This window comes from Ovis canadensis, chromosome 1 (assembly GCF_042477335.2).
Source record: "Ovis canadensis isolate MfBH-ARS-UI-01 breed Bighorn chromosome 1, ARS-UI_OviCan_v2, whole genome shotgun sequence".
Classification (NCBI taxonomy): domain Eukaryota; kingdom Metazoa; phylum Chordata; class Mammalia; order Artiodactyla; family Bovidae; genus Ovis; species Ovis canadensis.
The window spans coordinates 108,327,416-108,349,015 of NC_091245.1; the positions used below are offsets into that span (position 1 = coordinate 108,327,416).

General features: G+C 43.9%; 1 protein-coding gene across 10 annotated transcripts in view; it reads left to right on the forward strand.

Moving 5' to 3' along the window:
- Nucleotides 1-18,341, forward strand: part of LOC138416061 (SLAM family member 8-like) — a 77,313-nt gene extending 58,972 nt beyond the window's left edge. For 2 of the 10 annotated variants that reach the window (XM_069544809.1, XM_069544749.1), the window contains exons 3-4: nucleotides 9,289-9,585; nucleotides 11,024-12,488. In XM_069544809.1, the coding sequence (XP_069400910.1) occupies nucleotides 9,289-9,585; nucleotides 11,024-11,298 (572 nt within the window). In that variant the 3' untranslated portion in view covers nucleotides 11,299-12,488. Of the gene's footprint in view, nucleotides 1-9,288; nucleotides 9,586-11,023; nucleotides 12,489-13,845; nucleotides 15,545-17,596 lie in introns of those variants that run through there. The other 8 variants (XR_011247521.1, XR_011247520.1, XM_069544782.1 and 5 more) reach the window with 8 other exon arrangements.
- The last annotated feature ends 3,259 nt before the right edge of the window (nucleotides 18,342-21,600 follow it).

Sequence of the window (21,600 nt, forward strand, 5' to 3'; positions counted from 1 at the left end):
TGACATCTGACATAAGCTCCAGAAACTTGAGGGCTTCACTGGGATGAATGCCACTCAGCTGCTGGAGGTTGCAAATAGGGTGTTTGTGAACCACTACTGAGAAGCCCAAAGGATGGCTGACAAGTGAATTAAGTAGAAGCTGTCATTGCTGGCTGCTGCACTGGGGAACTCAGATCCAGTGAAACAGACTGTTCCCCCTTGGAAAGGGGAAGATAAGAAGAGACCACTACTACATCTTGATAAGTGCACCTATTGCAAAGAGACCGGACACTGAAAGAATGAATGCTCCCATCACAGAAGGATGTGTGAATGGTCAAAGAAGTTCAATCAACTCAACAAAGGAAGGTACCAGCCTGAGTCAGTCATTCAAGACCTTATCAGCCTGGCAGGAGGAGAATCAGACTAGGTCTCCTGGCAGCCTATGGTGGCAATGAAAGCAGAGGGGCAATCAATGACTTTTATGGTGGACACCGGAGCTGAATGCTCTGTAATAATCACACCTGTGACTCCCCTCACAGGTCAAACAGCAACTATCATTAGGGCCACAGGGGACAGGACTGCCCACTCATTCTGCAAGGCCCCCTCATGCCAGCAAGGCCCCCTAGTGACTCACGAATCTTGTACTTACTGGAGTGCCCCATTCCCCTACTGGGCAGAGACTTACTGACAAAGCTTGGAGTGCAGATTACCTTTGCCCCCAGGAAGCATGCAAGCCTCATCCTGTGGAGGCAATTAGCTCTGATGATGGCTGTGACCATGTCCAGGGAAGATGAAGTGTGCCTCTATTCCACAGAGAGAGAACAGACAAATCCAACCAGCCTGCTAAAGGAGTTTCCTGCTGTCTGAGCAGAAAAGGGGCCCCCAGGTTTGGCCAAAAACTACATGCCCATCATGGTGGACATGAAGCCAAGGGCCACTCCTGTCAGAGAGAGGCAATATCCAATACCACAGGAGGCATGCCTGGGAATCCAATGCCTGCATGGCACCAAAATTTTGTCAGTCTCTCTTCACTGCTCCACACTCTGCTCCTACCAGTTAAGAAACCTGGAGGGAACGACTGTCTCCATAACCAGTATCTTTGCACCATCAACAACACAATGATCACTATCCATCCAGTGGTCTCAAACCCTTACACACTCCTGAGCCTCTTACTCAGCTATGCAAGCTGGTTCACCTCTCTCGATCTCAAGGATGGCTTCTTCTGTTTCTACTGTCAGGGGCCAGCCAGCCCTTCTTTGCCTTTGAGTGGGAAGACCCACACACTAGGAGACAGACACAGCTGACTTGGACCTGACTGCTGCAAGGCTTCAAGAACTCACCTACCCTGTTTGGTGAAGTCCTGGCTGTGGATCTTGCTGCCTTCCCCAGAGAAACTTTGAACTGCACCCTACTCCAGAAAATAGATGACCTGTTTCTAGCCAGTCAAACCAAAAAGGACTGCTGGAAAGCCACCAAAGCCCTGCTGGTTCTACTCTCCACCACGGGGTATAAGATGTCATGGAGAAAGGTTCTGATCTGCAGACAGGAGGTCAGTACCTTGGGTTTGTCACCTCTAGAGGCCACCGGGCACTTGGGCATGATAGGAAAAAAACTATCTGCTTAATACCTTGGCCAGGCACCAAGAAATGTTTTTGAGTACCTTGGGGCTGCTGGATTTTGCCAGATCTGGATACTTGGTTTTTCTGAAATTGCCAAACCATTGCACGAAACCACAGCAAGGTCTGGTAAGGACCCCCTAGAGTGGGAGCCTAAACAAGAAAAAGCCTTCAGGGAGATAAAGAGACTTTTGACCAGCGCTCCAGCATTAGAGCTGCTAGATGTGACATGGGACTTTAACCCCTTCATGTGTAGTAAAATCACACTGCACTGGGGGTCCTCACACAGTTGGGCCATGGCAGTGCCTGGTCGCATATCTGCCCAAACTACTGGATCTTGTGACCATGGGATGGACTTTATGTCTCCAGGCATTAGCTGCCACTGTGGTCCTGGTTAGAGAAGCAGATACAGTACAAAATATAAATGTAAAATTTCCCCATGCTGTTACTGCGCTGATGAACAGCCAAGGGCACAAGTGGCTCACCAACACCAGGATGACTCACTATCAGGGACTACTCTGTGAAAAGCCACGGGTCCACTTTGAGACTGTGCAAATGCTGAATCCCACTATCTTCTTACCTAAGGAGGTGGGAACCCCTAATCATAACTGCAAAGAGGTCATAGATGAAATTTACTTGAGCAGGCCAAATGTGATGGATGTTCCCCTCCAAAACCCAGAAGTGGAATTGTTCACTGATGGAAGCAGTTTCTTCAGGGCAGACAACACAAGCCAGGCTATGTAATAACAATAACAGACAAGATAGTAAAGTCTGAGGCCTTTCCACAAGGGTGGGCAGCACAACGGGCTGAGCTGTGGGCACTTATCCAGGCATTAAGGCACACTGAAGGAAAGCGAGTCAATATCTACACTGACTCAAGGTACGCCTTTGCTGCTTTACATGTTCATGGAGTCCTTTATAAAGAAAGGGGACTACTGACAACAGGGAGAAAAGAGATCAAAAACAAAGAAGAAATCCTTCAGCTGTTAGAGGCAGTTTGAAAGTCTTCCCAAGTGGCAGTCATTCATTGCAAAGGCCATCAAAGAGGAACTGATCCAGTTAGCAAAGGGAATCGGTTGGCCAACCAGATAGCCAAGAAGGCAGCAACCCAACCAAGTCCCACGGTAGGCCATGAGCCAATTTCTAAGATACTCTTGGCCCCAGAATTGCCTCCATCCCTGAGATATACCAAGGAAGATCAATGGGCTTTCTATGAGGGAGGAACAAAAGAAAAAGAGGGCTGGTGGAGGCTTCCAGACCAAAGGGTCTTTGTCCCCAGCAATATAGCAGTCCAGCTGGTGAAACAGTACCATGAGACAACTCACCTAAAGAAAACTGCACTGGAAAGTTTACTGAGCTGCTACTATTTCATTCCTAGGCTCCTGACCCTGTGTCCCCAGATCTGCGCTAAGTATGTGACTTGTGCACATAACAATGCCAGCCAAGGACCAAAACCCAGCCCAGGGGTTCAGACAATTGGGACACTGCCCTTTGAAGATTTAGAAATTGAATTCACTGAAGTCACGCCCTGCAAGTGTTCTAAATATTTACTTGTGGTAGTCTCCACCTACTAGGGATGTGCTGAGGCCTATCCCAGGCATGTTAAACAGGCATGCAAGGTGGCCAAGGCCCTACTAAGAGAGATATTCCCAAGGTATGGACTACCTCTCTCCATAGGATATGACAACGGGCCAGTCTTTGTATCTGAGATAATCCAGACTTTGTCCAAGACACTGAGAGTCAAATGGAAGCTCCACACTGCTTACAGGCCACAAAGCTCAAGGAAAGTTGAGCACATGAATCAGACCCTCAAGACTATGTTAGTTAAGCTCTGTCAGGAGACCCAATTTCCTTGGATTGACATGCTACCCCAGACTTGCTCTGGGCCCAGTGCACCATGTGGTCCTCAGGCTATTCTCCCTTTGATATCTTATATGGGAGACCACCTCCAGTGATAGGGAACCTCAAGGGAGACTCCCAACAACCAGCTGACCTGAGGATGTCCTGACACCTCCAGCCCCTGGGAAGAGTCTTTCGCCATATTACTCGAGAAACCTTAGAAAGGACCCCCGTTCCTTAGGGCAATTGGGTTCATTCCTGTAAGCCAGGAGATGAGGTACGGGTTAAGGATTGGAAAGAGGAACCACTTCAGCCAGTCTGGACAGGCCCTCAAACAGTCATCCTGGCGACCCCTACTGTTGCTAAGTTACAAGTGTCACTTCTTGGATTCACCATACCTGGGTGTAGATAGTAGCACCTCTAGAAGTGCGAGAGAACTGGACTACTGAGGCTCATCTGAACCAGCCACTTTGGGTCTTCCTTCATATAGACCCAAATCCTGCCCAAGATCTTCAACCCTGCTCCAGTCACTCCAGGGCTGGTGGTCCACACATGGTGGAAACTTGAGGAATTTGACAAGGGACATCTGAAAGTCAGGGTTACAATGACACCCTGCCAGGTAGGGACTGGTTGCACAACTGGCCTTGATGCTTTCTGTGGGTCAAACATGAGAGATTGCTTTGGCTACAATCTATCCTCAAAGTAATGGGATTATTAAGTGGGATCAAGTGTTTTGTATAATAGCAGTTTATATCCTGCTGAGCTATAGTGTATTAGAAAGTAAAACAGACCCCACATGTACTCCATGCATTCACATGACTAGATCAGGTCAGGGGGTCACCTGGACCTTGCTTCACCATAACTCACTTCCCCTGCCAAGGAGAGGCCCAAGAAACCTGTGTTCATAACAAGGCAACCTATTCTATTTGTCAACAAGAAGGCCAATACACTTGTTTTGACCACCAGATCGCCTCCTAATGAAGACTGGTTAGAGGTTCGGCACCAAGAAGGAGGGCTTCTGATTAATCAGACACGAATTACAAATTTAGAATTTCTGGCATCAGTTCACTTTGATGTGTGTGCTGCTATTAACAGAACCCCCTGGAATACTATAAAATGTGGGGCTTATCATGGGACAAGAGTATGTGTTTAATGACAAATCTATGTGTGAATTAGCACCCACCCAATGCTCTTGCTATGGTGATTACTGGGCTTACTGTCCTCACTGGAGCTGTGTCACATGGACAACCTGGAAAGATAAAAGAAGATAACTCTCCTTCAAGAGGGAACTGATGTCCCCAGTTGTGAACTAGGGATGTATAATCCTGTCAGTTTCACTATCTTCAACCCTGGGGACTCAAAATGAAAGAAAAAAAAAAAAGGTTTTAAAATTGGTATTTATATCAATGGGAGAGGTGCTGACCCAGGAACTGTGTTGGATTTCCAGAGTATTTTTGTTCCATTCCTGGCATCCACACACAAGCTCTTCCATTCTTTTTATAAAGAGATAGAAAGTGGTCCCCCTCCTGTTTCAGTCAAAACTAAAAACCTGTTCTTAGCTCTAGCAGAGACCATAGCCCAGACATTAATGGTTATTTCTTGCTATGTGTGTGGGTTAACTAAGATGGGAGAACAAAGGCCCTGGGAAGCTAAAGAATCAGATCTCAAGAGACCCTTCAACAGCTCAGCGGAAGTCAAGAAAACCAGGGTCAGAATTTGGCATTTAAAGACTTCCATAATTGGCAAAAACTGTCCAGTGCTGTGGGGCCCAATATTCAATGTTCCAGTAGGAAGCCTCACTTGTCTTGGCCAAAGATATTATAGTGCAACTACTCACACCTCTGATTGGTGGGGAAACACAAACTATACAGAGCCTAATCCTCACCCTCTCGCAAGCTTCCCCAATTTAAAGACCAGATGGGATGACTGGTCCACTGAAGGCCATTGGCCTGCTCCAGAAGGATTATTATACTGGATTTGTGGGGCTAACGCGTATTCAATTTTGCCAGCCAACTGGTCAGGAGGCATGCTTATTGGGGATTAATCATCTCTCCTTTTTCCTACTTCCCCTAGCCCAAGGTGAATCATTGGGAGTCCCAGTTTATAAAGACAGAGGCCTCATCAAAAAGTGCAGATCTCTACAGATTGGAAATTAGAAAGATGATGAATGGCCTCCTGAATGTATAATCCAATACTATGGGCCAGCCAATTGGGCAGAAGATGGGTCCTGGGGCTACCAAACCCCAATTTACATGCTTAACAGAATTGTTTGGCTCCTGGCGGTGGTTGAGATCTTTACTAATGAAATGGTCAAGTCTCTTAACTTATTGGCAGAACAACAAACCAAGATGCATAATGTTATCTATCAGAACCACCTGGCTCTACATTACTTACCAGCTACAGGGGGTGGGGGTGCATATGTGGGAAGTTCAGTCTTAGCAACTGTTGTCTGCAGATAGATGATAAAGGCAAAGTCATAGAAGAAATAACCAGGAAAATGACTAAAATAGCTCATGTTCCAGTCCAGACTTAGAAGGGATGGAATCCTGGAGAGCTACTTGAGGGATGGTTTTCTTATCTAGGAGGATTCAAAACTCTAGTATGAATAGTCCAACTCTTCCTTGGGACCTGCCTCCTCTTATCGTGCCTTTTGCCATTTATCCTGAGGACAGTTTCCAGCCTAGCAGAAGCTGCCGCAGACAGAGGGCACCACATACCTCCTAGCCTAAGAGGTTATCAGCCCCTGGGCCAAGAAGATCAGGGAGTTGATGCCTTTTAAGATTTAAGGGGCTCCAAGAGGGGAGACTGAAGAGGAAAATTTAAAACTTACATTCAGAAATAACTTCATGCTAGTTCTGCTTCTGTAAAGTATGCTTGCTGCGCCAAGATAGGAACAAGATGACCTAGCAATTGACTATTAGCATAATATGTTCTGATAGGTATGGAATGTTCTAATCCTGTTTCTATGAGTTTCTGTTTGGCAATTCCCTGCACATAACCCATAGCAACTCCTGTGCTCTGTAACTGCCCGTATACCATAGCAACCAGGTAATCAATCAACCGGTGCCAAGTGTAACTGTGTGTATGGAACCTATAAGAGTAAAGCTCATCCTAAGTTCAGGCTCCCAGAACTTCAGAGTGCTAGCTCATCTGGGACTGCTGGCTTACTAAACCTGAGTTCTCCAACCCTCCAAGTGCAGTGCTTGGTTTCTCAATAGTTGTACTTTTGCAACATGGCCACTGCTGAGTTTTCCAAATTTGCTGGCATATAGAGTGCAGCACTTTAACAATATCATCTTTTAGGATTTGAAATAGCTCAGCTGAAATTCCATCACCTCCACTAGCTTTGTTTGTAGGGATGCTTCCTAAGGCCCACTTGACTTCATACTCCAGGATGTCTGGCTCTCCTTAAGTGATCACACCATCATGGTTATCTGGGTCATTAAGATCTTTTTTGTTTAATTCTTCTGTGTATTCTTGCCACCTCACTTAATATCTTCTTCTGTTAGGACCATACAGTTTTTGTCCTTTATTGTGCCCATCTTTACATGATAAGTTCGCTTGGTATCTCTAATTTTCTTGAAGAGCTCTCTAGTCTTCCCCATTCTATCATTTCCCTCTATTTCTTTGCATTGATCACCGAGGAAAGCTTTCTTATCTCTCCTTGCTATTCTTTGGAACTCTTCATTTAGATGGATATATCTTTCCTTTTCTCCTTTGCTTTTCACTTCTCTTCTCTTCTCAGCTGTTTGTAATGCCTCCTCAGATAACCACATTGCCTTTTTGCATTTCTTCTTGGGGATGATTATGAGTACCACCTCCTGTACAATGTTATGAACCTCCATCCATAATTCTTCATTAGTATTTGTCATGATAATTATTATTCTTTATAGGACTCAGTTTATTTGATTTGTGTATTAATCTTTTATTGCTTCTATCACAAATTAGTGCAAAGTTAGTGGCTTAAAACACAAAAGTATTATTTTATCTTTCTGGATATCAGAAGTCAGATAGGGGTCTCACTGGGCTAAATCAAGTCAATTTTAAAAAATAGTTGCATCCTAGAAATTGAGAATTATGTTTTATTCGGTGGACATATTTAGGATTTCAAGCCTGAGAGACAGCATCTCAAGTAACCCTGAGAGAACTGCTCTGAGGAGGCAGAGGGAGGAGTCAGGTCATATAGAAGTTTGCAACAAGGGGCGGGTAGTCTGAACATCAAAACATAATTGTTAATTAAAGAAAAACAGATATCTCAAGGAATTTAGCACTTTTCTATGTGTGGGAAGGTGCCAAAGTCTGGGCTTACTGAAGTCATTCCTTTCATATTCATCTCAGCTCTCTGGGGCTTTTTCACACACCTCCTGCCTCCACCACCGCAGCCCCTTAGAGATCTCCATGGGAAATGACTGATGGCTGGAAGATAACAGGCATTGTTCTTCCTGGGCCCCTTTTGAGCTCAGAAATTCACATTTGGGGGCTGGAATCACTGATGGCTGTGACATCCTTGTATATTGATATTGCAGAAAATGCTCCATTTCTCAGTGCTGTCAGGGCTGTGTGCCTTCCTGGAGGTTCCAGAGGAACAAACATTTTCTTTCACCTTGTACCTTTTAGTGGCTGCCCGCATTCTTTGGCTCATGGTCACACTTGTCCATCTTCACAGCCAGCAATGGAGGGACAATTCCTCCTCACATTGATCTCTCTGACCTCCTCCTCTTCTTCCTTCTTCTTGTAAGGACCCTTGTAATTACATTGGTTCCAACCATATATTCTGGAATATCTCCTTATTTGAAGGTCAGTTAATAAATATCCTTAATTCATTGGTTACTTTCATTTCCCTTTGCCAAATAACCTAACACATTCAGAGGTTCTGGAGATTGCGGCCCTATTCATCTACCACAATTTGGAAATCCTTATGTAGGTAGTCCTCCCTGTCCTCCCTTTTCTTACCAGCCAGAGGTCTCAATTCAGTTCAGTCACTCAGTCGTGTCTGACTCTTTCCCACTCCCTGGATTGCAGCATGCCAGGCTTTCCTGTCCATCCCCAACTCCTGGAGCTTGCTCAAACTCTGGTATGAAAAGGCCAGAGACACAATTGCTCACAAAGACCTCTCAAATCCAGCTCTCAAGTCCTCAATAGATATAGGGGAAAATTTACACAGCGATACATCTTAACAGCCTCATTTAGTCAACTCTTTTTCCCCCTAAAGTTTCTGTTGCATAGGGAAATATCTGCTATGAGAGTGACTTTGACAGCTTTTGTTTCCCATGTGATATCTATGACAAACTTGTCCGTGACTTCTCTGCCTGTGTGGACCTCAAGTTTAGTGGCATGTTCTAACCACACTTGGTTTGTAGTTCCCGGTCACTACCACTGCATCTCTCAGAAATGTCTCTACTTTTGGCATCCCAGCACAGGCAATATGTCAATGCTCCATAAGGGCTGTGCAGTCCCAGGCATCATCTGAACAGCAGAAGCAGGGCAATGGTCCTGGAGCATGTCAAGTCCTTCCTTTCCTGACTTCTTCCCCTGGAAAGAAGGAAACATCCCAATTTCTTATATACAATGAATCCTGGAAGGTGAGGTCCAGCATATAGCTTTTCCTTTTAATGGAAGAATTTTAAGGCTTGGTAATCTAGTAAGATCACATAGGGTTTACCTCAATTGTTTCCTTTCTTATTGTCATTGTTGTATATTTGGGATTTGGCAAAATAGTGTTTCTTCTGGGAAATGCATTGACCATCCTGAGAGGGAGGTTGCCAGAGCTTCAGTGAGACAATGGATGAGAGAATGTGAACTGCCATGTTCTCCACACATGTGATGCTTCATTCTTTTGTCTCACCTGCCCCAGAGCCTGTGATCCTTCCTGAGATTCTGGTCAAGTCATCATCCATCACACCAGGCTGGTGCAATGTCACCCTGGAGTGCAAGTCCCCAGGAAACAGAGAGGAGCTGAAGGTGGCCTGGGAGAGTAAGGGCCTTCCCAGGGAGCTGGAGTGGAGTGGGACACCAGAACTAGCTCCCAACACCTGGCAACTGACTATGAACTTGTCCCTGAGTCAGCCCAATGCCAGACTCACCTGTGTGGTCAGCAACCATGTGGACAAGAAAACTGCCTCTGTAGACTTTGTGCAAGTCTGTTCTCATAGTGAGTACAACCTGCCAGAGGGGAGGGACACTCCCAGAGTTCAAGTGTACTGGGGTGAGAGCTCTGGCCTATTCTCCCCACTGTGAGAGCACCATATTAGCACCACATTCCACCGGGGTCACCAGGTACAGGAGCCTGGGAAGCGCAACCAATTTGCTTCTGCTTTTAAATTTCTCTTACATCCATGCTCTCCTCTCCATCTCTTGCCATTGTTGATCCAGACAGTAGCCTTTCAGTAACTCTCCCCACACTCATTCATCATTCATTGTGTGTTTAGTGTGGTCTTTAGAAAAAGTGAATTGGATTGTGCCAACTGTGTCATCTGAGGGATTTGACCTCCAGTGTCTCCCTGCAGGAGTCAGGGCTCAACTGCTTCTCTGCCCACGTCTCTCTCCTCACATATTTCACACTGAATTGTTTACACAGAGACCCTGAATGAGTCTTGCTATTACAAGCTTCCGACTCTCTGGAAATGCTGATTCCTCTACCATCAGTCCTCCAAAGTCAAGAATCCTTCACTTTCTTACTTACTCCTGTTGAAGGATGTCTCTCAGTTAAAGGCCAGCTTCATGGGGGAGTGATAAATATGGTTACACAGGGTCCTGTGCTTGGTTATGGTTCTGCTCTTAATAATGTTCGAAGAAAAGGAACCTCCATCTCATTTGGTACAGGGCCTTGCAGGTGCTGTAACCTTTTTAAAGGAGTGATCCAAGGCCACCCCACACTGAGTTAACAATGGTTTATGGACTTGTCTCCTGTGTAACTTAGAACACCTTGAGGGCAGAGGCCATGTCTTGTTTTCTTTGAATTCATCTCCTAAGCAAAGATTCTGGCAATGTTTGCTCACATTCATGAGTCATGAAAGAATATGTGTAGTTTGCCCTTCTAACCCATCCTCCACAAGGGATACCTGACCTGCTGGAGGGATCTGATATATCAGCATCACTTAAACCCCTATTACCCTCCCCTCAGCCTCATCATGGACTCTCAGATAAAATAAACATTCAGCAAGACGCTTGAGAAGGAGATTCTTTCTCCCTCTTATCTTCTTCATCTGTCTCCTTCCTGCTCTGTCCTTCTCCAGCATGCAGCATGGGGTGATGGCAACCCCCCAGGGTTGATGATCTGACAGTAACATTCCCTGAACATGGTGCTCCTCCTTTCTGAAATTCTGTGCCCACCTTGAATATCTGGGGAACTCCTACTCCTCCCTCAAGACTCAGTTTATGCATCACATCCTCTGGAAGGCCCACCCTGAAGGCATGTGTACAAGGTGGTATTTTCTCAGTTCAGTTATGAATGAACCTACTGCACTCTTACCTCTTCAACTTCTGAACCAGGACTTTAGACTTCTCCATGTGTTCTCTCTATCTCCCTGTGGCAATGGGTATTTAAAATTCTGTCTTCCCTTAACCATTCTCCATTTTCTCTGTGTGAGGGAAACAGGTTCACACAGACAGACGGTTGCTGGCCCCCTTGGAGGCATCCTATGGACCATCGTGGTTGTGCTATTCTTCCTGGGAACTTGACTGTGCTTTTGGAAAATGTATAAGAGGTAAAGGAACATGGATACTGGAAGAGGCAAGTTGCACTTCTTTTTCCTCCCCAGATAACTCCACTCTTTCACTGAAACTCGTTCTTCTTCATTTTGCTGCTCAGAGATTTCCCCCTGCAAAAGGGCTGATGGGTGTGAAAATGGCTTTGGGGTCATAACCATGGAACTGGGCACAGGTTTTTGAGACTGAGATTTAAGCTCCACTCTGTGTATGTGTGTGACTCAGCAGAAGCATTGCAGGAGGACCACAGGAGCCATGATGATGGCAACGGGACAGAGCCAAGTTAAGAAGAATATCAAGAAGGCATGTACCAGGTGAGAGGCGGGAGCTGTGATCATCGAGGGCTGCACCAGGTTCCTCTGCAGCTGCACTTGTGCTTATCAAACCTAATTGCCAGAAGCCAGCATGGGGAATCCCACCCGTGGCAAAGGTCATGATGAAGAGGCCTGATAGGCAAAGGCGAGATCAGGCCTTGAGGAAACCCCCGTGGGCCTTCTTGAACATCTACCCCAAAACCAGAATCTGTCTGTTTTATTATTTTATGACTTTCACCAACATTTCTGACATTAACAGGGGCTATCCCTGACCACCTTTCTCTGGAAAAAGTTAACTTAGAGCTCCAGTTAACAGTCTCCTGCATATAAAAGGAGTGTTTCAGCTCAAACCCCTCTGATGGCTAACTTGCCTTACCCAGATTTTTACAACTATGCATGTGATTGTTTACAGTCTCCCAACTGCGAGAGGTATGAAGCTTAAAACATCTTAAAGACGCAGAGCCTTTTTTAAAGAGCTAAGAATTATATTGGTGGAGGGTTTTCATTGTTGAGTTAATGACTGCCGCCGACCTCCATATCCTTTATCTTTTAGACACCTGGAGGATATTAATCAATGTAATTGGGATGTAGAAAAAAGAATATAGTAGTTTTGATGTTAGCAATACTAGACTTTTGAGTTAATGAACTTTCTCTTTGTTATAAATCACTGTTCTCCTCTTTCCTTTTTATAAATTGTTGTGTCCTTGCTATGTAAGAATGTAACCTTAATTAGTGCTTTCTGAGAGTGGCACCAGACTTTAGTAAGAACAACACTTTTAGGGCAAATAAGTTTTCTGGTTGATGGACCCTTATCAGAAAAGGGCCATAAAATGCTAACAGGCCTCCCGGCCAGAAGATGATGTAAATCACCTAAGACCTGTGTATACAGCTAGGTATGCAGAGAGAAAGCCTAGTCTCAATAAAGGTCAGGGCTGCTGACCCTGCATGACTTTGTATTATCCATTGATCTCTATGTACAAAAAAAGTATAAAAGCTTTCCTGGAAAATAAAGGACAAACAAGTTTCTTGGAAATCTGGCTTCCCCCGTCTCTTCTTTTTCTTTCTTACTCTATTTTCTGGCTGATTTCCATCTGGAGCATAGAGGCTCATCGTGTCTACTTATTTGCCTGGGCTTCTAAGACCCACGCAAAAGGGATCCCAAGGCGGGGCACCCTCCGCTATTCAAGTGGGTGCCTGTAGCCTTACGTAGATGGTGTAATTCTCTTGTCTGAGGCTTTATTGGCTTTCTATGTAAATCGAGGAATACACAGCTCTTTCTCTCCTCTATTCTCTTAACTGCAAACTCTTTCCTTATCTCTGTCTAAATCTATATATCTCTCTCGCCGTGCCATCCCCGCTTGGAATTACCCTGGATCCACCGGGGCTGGTCCCCAGCACCTGATCACCGCTACTTCTTGTCCCACTGCCTCTTTCTGAACTAGGAAATTTTACATTTGAGGCCCGTGTAGTACTGGGAACTTGGGGGGCATCCATAAACAGTGCATGTCAGCAGCATTGGTTCCATGTGGGTTCTTTTGTTGCTTATTGTTTAGTCACTAAGTTGTGTCCTACACTTTGCAACCCCATGGACTAGCATGCCAGGCTTCCCTATCCTTCACTATCTCATGGAGATTGTTCAGACTTATGTCCATTGAGTTGGCGATGCCATACAAACATCTCACCCACTTTAGTCCTCTTCTCCTCTTGCCCTCAATCTTTCCTAGCATCAGAGTCTTTTCCAATGAGTCAGCTTTTGCATTAGGTGGCCATATTATTGGAGCTTCAACTTCAGCATCAGTCTTTCCAATGAATACTCAGGACTGATTTCTTTTAGGATTGACTGGTTTGATCTTGCAGTCCAAGGGACCCTCAAGAGTCTTCTCCAGCACCACAGTTTGAAAGCATTAATTCTTTGGTTCTCCCTCAGCCCATGGACGGAGGAAACTAGTAGGCTGCAGTCCATGGGGTCGCTAAGAGTCAGACATGACTGAGCAACTTCAATTTCACTTTTCACTTTCATGCATTGGAGAAGGAAATGGCAACCCACTCCAGTGTTCTTGCCTGGAGAATCCCAGGGATGGGGGAACCTGGTGGGCTGCTATCTCTGTGGTTGCACAGAGTCAGACATGACTGAAGTGACTTAGCAGCAGCAGCAGCCTTCTTTACGGTCCAACTCTCACATCCATACATAACTACTGGAAAAATCATTTCTTAACTATACAGTCCTTTCTGTCAAAGTGATGTCTCTGCTTTTTAATATGCTGTCTAGTTTGGTCATAGCTTTTCTTCCAAGAAGCAAGCATCTTTTAATTTCATGGCTGCAGTCACCATCTGCACTGATGTTGGAGTCCAAGAAAATAAAATCTGTCACTGTTTCCAATTTTTTCCAGTCTATTTGCCATGAAGTGATGTGACAGGCCTTGGAAAGCATCACTACGAGCAAAGCTAGTGGAGGTGATGGAATTCTGGTAGAGCTATTTCAAATCCTGAAAGATGATGCTGTGAAAGTGCTGCACTCAATATGCCAGCAAATTTGGAAAACTCAGCAGTGGCCACAGGACTGGAAAAGGTCAGTTTTCATTCCAATCCCAAAGAAAGGCAATGCCAAAGAATGCTCAAACTACCGCACAATTGCACTCATCTCACATGCTAGTAAAGTAATGCTCAAAATTCTCCAAGCCAGGCTTCATTCAGCAATACATGAACTGTGAACTTCCAGATGTTCCAGCTGGTTTTAGAAAAGGCAGAGGAACCAGAGACCATATGGCCAACATCTGCTGGATCATGGAAAAAGCAAGAGAGTTCCAGAAAAACATCTACTTCTGCTTTATTGACTATGCCAAAGCCTTTGACTGTGTGGATCACAATAAACTGTGGAAAATTCTGAAAGAGATGGGAATATCAGACCACCTTACCTGCCTCTTGAGAAACCTGTATGCAGGCCAGGAAGCAACAGTTAGAACTGGACATGGAACAACAGACTGGTTCCAAATAGGAAAAGGAGTACGTCAAGGCTGTATATTGTCACCCTGCTTATTTAACTTCTATGCAGAGTACATCATGAGAAATGCTGGACTAGAAGAAACACAAGCTGGAATCAAGATTGCCGGTAGAAATATCAATAACTTCATGTATGCAGATAACACCACCTTATGGCAGGAAATGAAGAGGAACTAAAATGCCTCTTGATGAAAGTAAAAGAGGAGAGTGAAAAAGCTGGCTTAAAGCTCAACATTCAGAAAACGAAGATCATGGCATCCGGTCCCATCACTTCCTGGGAAATAGATGGGGACACAGTGGAAACAGTGTCAAGCTTTATTTTTTTGGGCTCCAATATCACTGCAGATGGTGACTGTAGCCATGAAATTAAAAGACGCTTACTCCTGGGAAGAAAAGTTATGACCAACCTAGATAGTATATCAAAAGCAGAGACATTACTTTGCCGACTAAGGTCTGTCTAGTCAAGGCTATGGTTTTTCCTGTGATCATGTATGGATGTGAGAGTTGGACTGTGAAGAAGGCTGAGCGCTGAAGAATTGATGCTTTTGAACTGTGGTGTTGGAGAAGACTCTTGAGAGTCCCTTGGACTGCAAGGAGATCCAACCAGTCCATTCTGAAGAAGATCAACCCTGGAATTTCTTTGGAAGGAATGATGCTAAAGCTGAAGCTCCAGTACTTTGGCCACCTCATGCGAAGAGTTGACTCATTGGAGAAGACTTTGATGCTGGGAGGGATTGGGGACAGGAGAATAAGGGGACGACCGAGGATGAGATGGCTGGATGGCATCACGGACACAATGGATGCGAGTCTGAGTGAAGTCTGGGATTTGGTGATGGACAGGGAGGCCTGGCGTGCTGCGATTCATGGGGTCTCAAAGAGTCGGACATGACTGAGTGACTGAGCTGATCTGATGTATAGAGAGTTCAGAAAATAAAAATATATGCAGTTAATAAACATTTTGGCACACAATTGAACTTACTTGCAGTGGTGAAATTTCAAATGTAATGTGTATCAAAAATTTTAAATTGTTCATACCATCTGCTTCATTACTTATATCTGGGAATAAACTCTAAGGAAAAAACTCAAAAATATTGTAAATAATTCATGCTTCAAGGTTGTTTATAGTATTCTTTGCTAAAGACCTTAATTGTGAAAAACAACAGTAGAACATAACAATTAATGAATAGCCTAATGAATTATCAAGAAACAGTCAACAAGAGCACCACAAGTCACTAGATGGAACACCCTTACATCCTCACAATCTCTGTGTGTTCCTTGCCAATGACAAGGTACCCATTCCTAGAGATAAACACTTGCTTTTGTCTAGAGTTTCACCCCCCTTGGTTGGCATCCACGAACATGGAGACTTCCATTGCTTGTTTGGGGGCTCACACAATGAATGCACAGAGTTTGTATTTTCTCCTCTGGCTTCACCCAACATTATAGAAGTTTTTTTCTCATGTCCCTTGGAGCCAGGTGTATGCATTTGTGTAGACCAGGTAGTTAGGAGCAGAATTAGAGTTATAGGGATAACGTGGGAGAATGTATACAAGATCCTGGCACAGTGCCCTGAACATGGTGGGAACTTACTACAGTTTCATCCTTACCCTCCTTCTTTGATATGGGCCCAACAGCATGTTGAAGGAGGATTCTCTTTGCTCCCATTCTCAGTACTGATCTGCTTCAGATCCTGGCACCAGCGCTTCTTTCCAGCACCCTGAAATTGAGTTTTGTCCTCCTGGCCACCAGAGCAGTCTCAGAATTTTATTCTCTACTATTCACACAGCTCCCAGCCTGAGAGTTCCTTAGAATCTTCCTCCAGGACCAGGACAAAGCTGCCCTGGCAGGACCTTCCCCTCTGTCTCCCACTCCTCACTCTTCATCATCATCCTTCATTGATAAGAGGGTGCTGCTTCACTTTTCAGTAGGCGGATCTTTACATTACAAATGGGAATTATTTAAACTATATTTCAGAGAAAGAGAATCCTTAGGCTTTTCGGATATTTTTTTTTCTCCCAGAGATATTGAGGCAAGAGAAAGAAAGCTGGAAAGTGGAATGTATAGTGATGGGCAGCAGGCATTGTTGGGAAGCAGGGATACTCCCTGGCTGGGTAGGGGCACTGTGGGCAGTGTGGGGCCTGGAGAAACAGCCCCATTGCCTTTGATTCTTTTAAACAAATCACTTTAATGACTCACTGTTGACTTCCAGTCTTATGCTGGTTTGCAAGGTGGGTCTTTTGTTATTAACATGATGTATACCAGTCAAAGGTAGAATTCCTGAAAATTCATACAGTTAAGGAACTGGCTTTATGGAGAAGTTACCAAGAGAGGTTGGCAAGAAGAGAAGGGGAATATGATCCTGGCTCTCTCAACATCCATAGAAAGGAGTAATCAGACCTCAACCATTTGCTGGATGCACAGAGTGGGGCTGTGCTCAGAAGAAGGATCCTGCTCCAGGGGTATTCTCACTGCTTACAGGACAAGGGGTGAGAGTAGCCTTGACAGTGAGGGGACAGGCAGTAAGAGTTCATGTCAGCTGTCAGCAATTTTAAAGGGTTTTCTGGTTGTAGGCATCCCAGCACCATGGACTTGAGGAAGTGGAACATTTGTAAGTCCTCTGGTCCAGGGATAGAGCTAAGGATCTCATAGGAAGTTGAGTTTGGCTACAGACTCTTCTGGGAGAAGGAGAAACACCTAATGTTATTTGGGATGATGTCCAGAGTATCGAGTCTGAGCTCCAGGGCCATTTTCGTTCAGTTCTGTTCCTGGCTGTCTAGAAGATGTGAACAACAGTCAACCAATGCTCACTAAGTCCATGGAATGTTTGAGAGAAACTCCTGGCATGTCACCCACAGTCACTGTCCCCATCCTGAACCTGCACAGGTCCTGTGTCTCAGCTGTACTGGTTCAAGGGGAAGTTGATCCTCACCGGGTTAGGTCAGGGGTAGTGGGAGGAGGCAGCCTTGGGTGTAAGGGCCACTGGGAACTGGGAGATTGGCAGGCTGAGGAGCAGAGTGCAATCAAGCTTGTAACTTTGAGCACTGACTGGAGTCTGGAATATCTTCTGGGGAAAGATTAGCTCAGAGACCAAGAAAGGCCCTTATCTTCAGTGATATGTATTATAGGAATTCTCTGTTTCAGGTGGAAGTTGAGTCATCCTAACATCTAGCAAATGTTTATTCATCACCCACTCTCTGAAGGGCCTGTGGGAAGCCTGAGGACACAAGTGGAAAAGACTTCACAGGGTTTTCCATGGAAGTACAATTCATTCATGGGGAAATACCCAACCCTGGAGAAACTATTTTGGTCCCTGGAAGGTCGCCTGATTTGAAAGACTAAGAGAAGACCACACATCAACGCCAAGTCCAGCTCCCATGTCAGATCTCTGTTACCTTTTCCATGATCACTTTCTCCTCTCTGAGAGCTGGTTTTCTTTTCTGTAGAGTGGAGATTAGTCACCATTGCCTCACAGGTCAATATGGAGACAGCTGGGATGAATGATGGGCAGTGCTTTGGAACCTGTAAGTCGTTTCCTGCCACATTCTCATCCTGAGCACTCACAACTGAGCAACTGCCTGCTGGGGTTGTGAGTCTGACCTTCTTCCCCATGGTGTGAGCCTGGTCAGTTTATTCAGCCTCCGTGCATCTCAGATTTCTCATGATCTTAATGAGGATATTAACATGACAGACTTCATCCATTTATTGTAAGGGTTAAGTGAACGATGCATCACTCAGTGCCTAATATAAATAGTCAACAAATGCCACTTACTTAAAAACAATCTAACATTTATTAGCTTAATTTTAAAAAGTGACACAAAGAAAACAAATTGTGCCATAAAGATCATGTGATAATATACATATGATTAAAAGTTTAATCCACTGTTTATAGGAAGAGTATCCTTTTCGCCTTTGATTCCCACAACCACTCTCCTCAGGGGTAACCTCTCTTGTTTCTTATAATTAATAGTAGCTACTGCCTTTCATGAATCTGTAATTGTATGGATATTTTAATACCTTAATACTTTTATGTAGGACTATGTGACATTGATTTAAAGTTGTACATCAATGCAAAAGTGTTATATATAGAAAGCACTGTGTATGAGGTTCCTGACATGCAGAACATCATCCCTTCCCTCCTCTGAACCACAATTAGCAGCAGACTACAGCCTCATTCTTGATCTTCTCCTGGGACTTAGTTCAAGCTCCTTCCCATTGGAGGTTCTGATGGAAGTACAGAAATGCCTTCCTAGAAAAATACACACACTTGCCCAACAGCGCAAGAAAGGAATAATCTGAAAATTGAGAAAAGATCTCAGAAACGGAGATAACAACTCAAAGAAAGAAAAAAATATTGTTACAAGGTACTACCTCAGGCAGAAGGTCATGGTCAAAATCAAGTCATCTCATGTTAATGGTTGAGATAATGAAAATAGCACATCCGCTCTGTGATCTTCCTTCAGAAACCTTTTAACTGCAGTCTGGTTGTGAAAGAACCATCATACAAATCACAAACGCAGGACATTCCACAAAATGTCAATATCTGATTGCAAAGGTACAAACTTTTAGTTGCAGATACTTGAAATCTGCTGTGAGAGTAAATCTTAAGTGTTTTCCCTGAAAGCAAACAAAAAAAGAAGAAAAAAAAAAGGAGGTAAGGAATATGCTAGTTAGATATAGAACAAACAGAATCCAAAATTATGTCGAGAAGAAATCATAAAGATCAGAGTAGAAATAAATGAAATAGAGACTAAAAGAATAGATCAGTGAAACTAAGAATGGGCAACATTGGCGGTGGACTCCAAGTAGGGCTCACCCAAAGAAATTCTCTTCCCACTTAGCACCAAATTCTATTTTTGTGTGTCTTAGAATAGGTGAGAGACTGAGTTTGAAAACCAGTTTTCACATCTCTTTGTGAACTCTACTTCTAGAGTTTTATCTCAAGAGATTTGTATGGGGACAGCAAAAGAGACACAGATGTATAGAACAGTGTTTTGGACTCTGTGGGAGAGGGCGAGGGTCGGATGATTTGGGAGAATGGCATTGAAATATGTATAATATCATATATGAAATGAATAGCCAGTCCAGGTTTGATGCATAATACTGGATGCTTGGGGCTGGTGCACTGAGACAACTCAGAGGGATGGTATGGGGAGGGAGGAGGAAGGGGGGTTCAGGATGGGGAACACGTGTACGCCTGTGGTGGATTCATGCTGATGTATGGCAAAACCAATACAATATTGTAAAGTAATTAACCTCCAATTAAAATAAATAAATTTATATTAAAGAAAAGAGATTTGATTATACCCTCCAAGGGTTATAGGGCTTGTGAAGGATTTGATGATGTATGTGAAGGACACTTGGTGTGAATTAAGCTTTGTGGTACAGGCAGGGGATATGGATGGTGGAAGGAGCTGAGAGATTCGGGCTGGCTTTCATTCTCTTAAAAAAAGAGATTTCATATCACTTTCTTATTATTTGATTTTAGCAAGCAATTATACCTCTTGAAGCTTCAATTTTTTGGCTGTGAAATGCAGTTTCATCCCACCTGGCTTCTCAGAAACTACATAATGGATGAGTAGCATGCTCTACAAATGCACTATAAAACTCTATTTGTCTCCAAATCTTGGCCAACTAACCATCCATTACACCAGGCTGGTGCAAAACTACCCTGGAGTGCAGGGCCACAGGGGTCACGGAGGACCTGAAGGTGACCTGGGTGAGCAAGTGCTTCCCCAGGTAATTGGAGCAGAAAGTAAAACGGGGGCCAGCCCCCTCCTGGACTCTCCCTGTGAGCTGGCCTCTGACTTATCCTGACTCCAACCTCACCTGTGTGATCAGTAATCAGATGGAATAGAAAACTGTCACCTGAGATCTTGGAGAAGTCTGTTGGGATGCAGAGAGTGCTCAGCGAAGTGAATGTGTTAGACTCCTGGGATACTTTTCCCCTTGGAGATTGGGGTGTGGTGTGTAGGGCTTTCCACCCCAGGAAATCTGATGCCAATATTAGTTGTGGGAAGACACAGAGACAATAAAAGTTTGCATGTGATCCAGGAAACTATGGAAATGTGGACATATGATGTCAAGTGTGCTCAAAGGGTCCACGCATCTTTATTTTTGCAAGTTCGATTGGTGATTGTGAACAATTTTCTAGTTTAAGCCAAATTTTCACTTTTCCTGTATTGTCTAGACAGATCTAGAGATATTTAGGCTGATTTCAATAAAAATACTAGAAATTACTTTGAACAATCTTTCAATAAAGATACTGATATTGAGCACAATAAAAAGTAAATGTAGAGTCTGAGAAAAAAGTACTTTAGATTCCAAGATTATAAGCCTGGTACTGATGTAAATGTAGTTTTATCTGTCGGAAACAGAACTCTAATCATGTCACTGCTCTGCTCAAAACTTTTGATAGTTGATGGTTTGTCTGGTAACAGTTATAAAAATCTGATAATATAAAGAAAGAGACATACCCCGAAAGATAACCACTGCTGACTGCTTGACACATCAACATTTAGATATTCTTTATAACACAACAATACATATAAATATATATACCTTTATATCTATAATTGTAGAGTAATACTGCACATTACTCTAATTATAAAATCTTTAATATTTCATGCACACCTTCCAATTTAAATATATAAAAATGAGCTTTAATATTTCTTGAATTAAATAGTATCTTGTAGATAGATTATACATTATAAGTCAGTTTAATTAGTGGTCAAGATAAGTGACATCTGAATCTGATTCCAACTTTGGATTACATCTCTGCCCACGTATTGGCTACCTGATCCAGGGAAAGTGCATTAACTTCTCAGTGTTGCAATTTCCTGGGAATAATGAAGACATCAGAATACTAGCATTTCCAGGTTACTTGTTGAGACCTGATTCACGTGTTTGTCTTCAAAGAACAGCCCGGAGTGAATGTACTCTGCCTCTAACCTTGTGTTGAGTGCTATGGATAAAATAGAGCAAGGAAGAGTGAGGAGGACGCCAGAAGAAGGCTGCATTATTAAATAGGGCAGAGGGGAAGAGAAAATATGTGCAAAGCCCCAAAGAAAGTGAGGGAATGACACACACAGATTCATGGAAGAAGTGAATTCCATGGAAAAGTAAAGACTCTGAGGCATGAGCCTGCC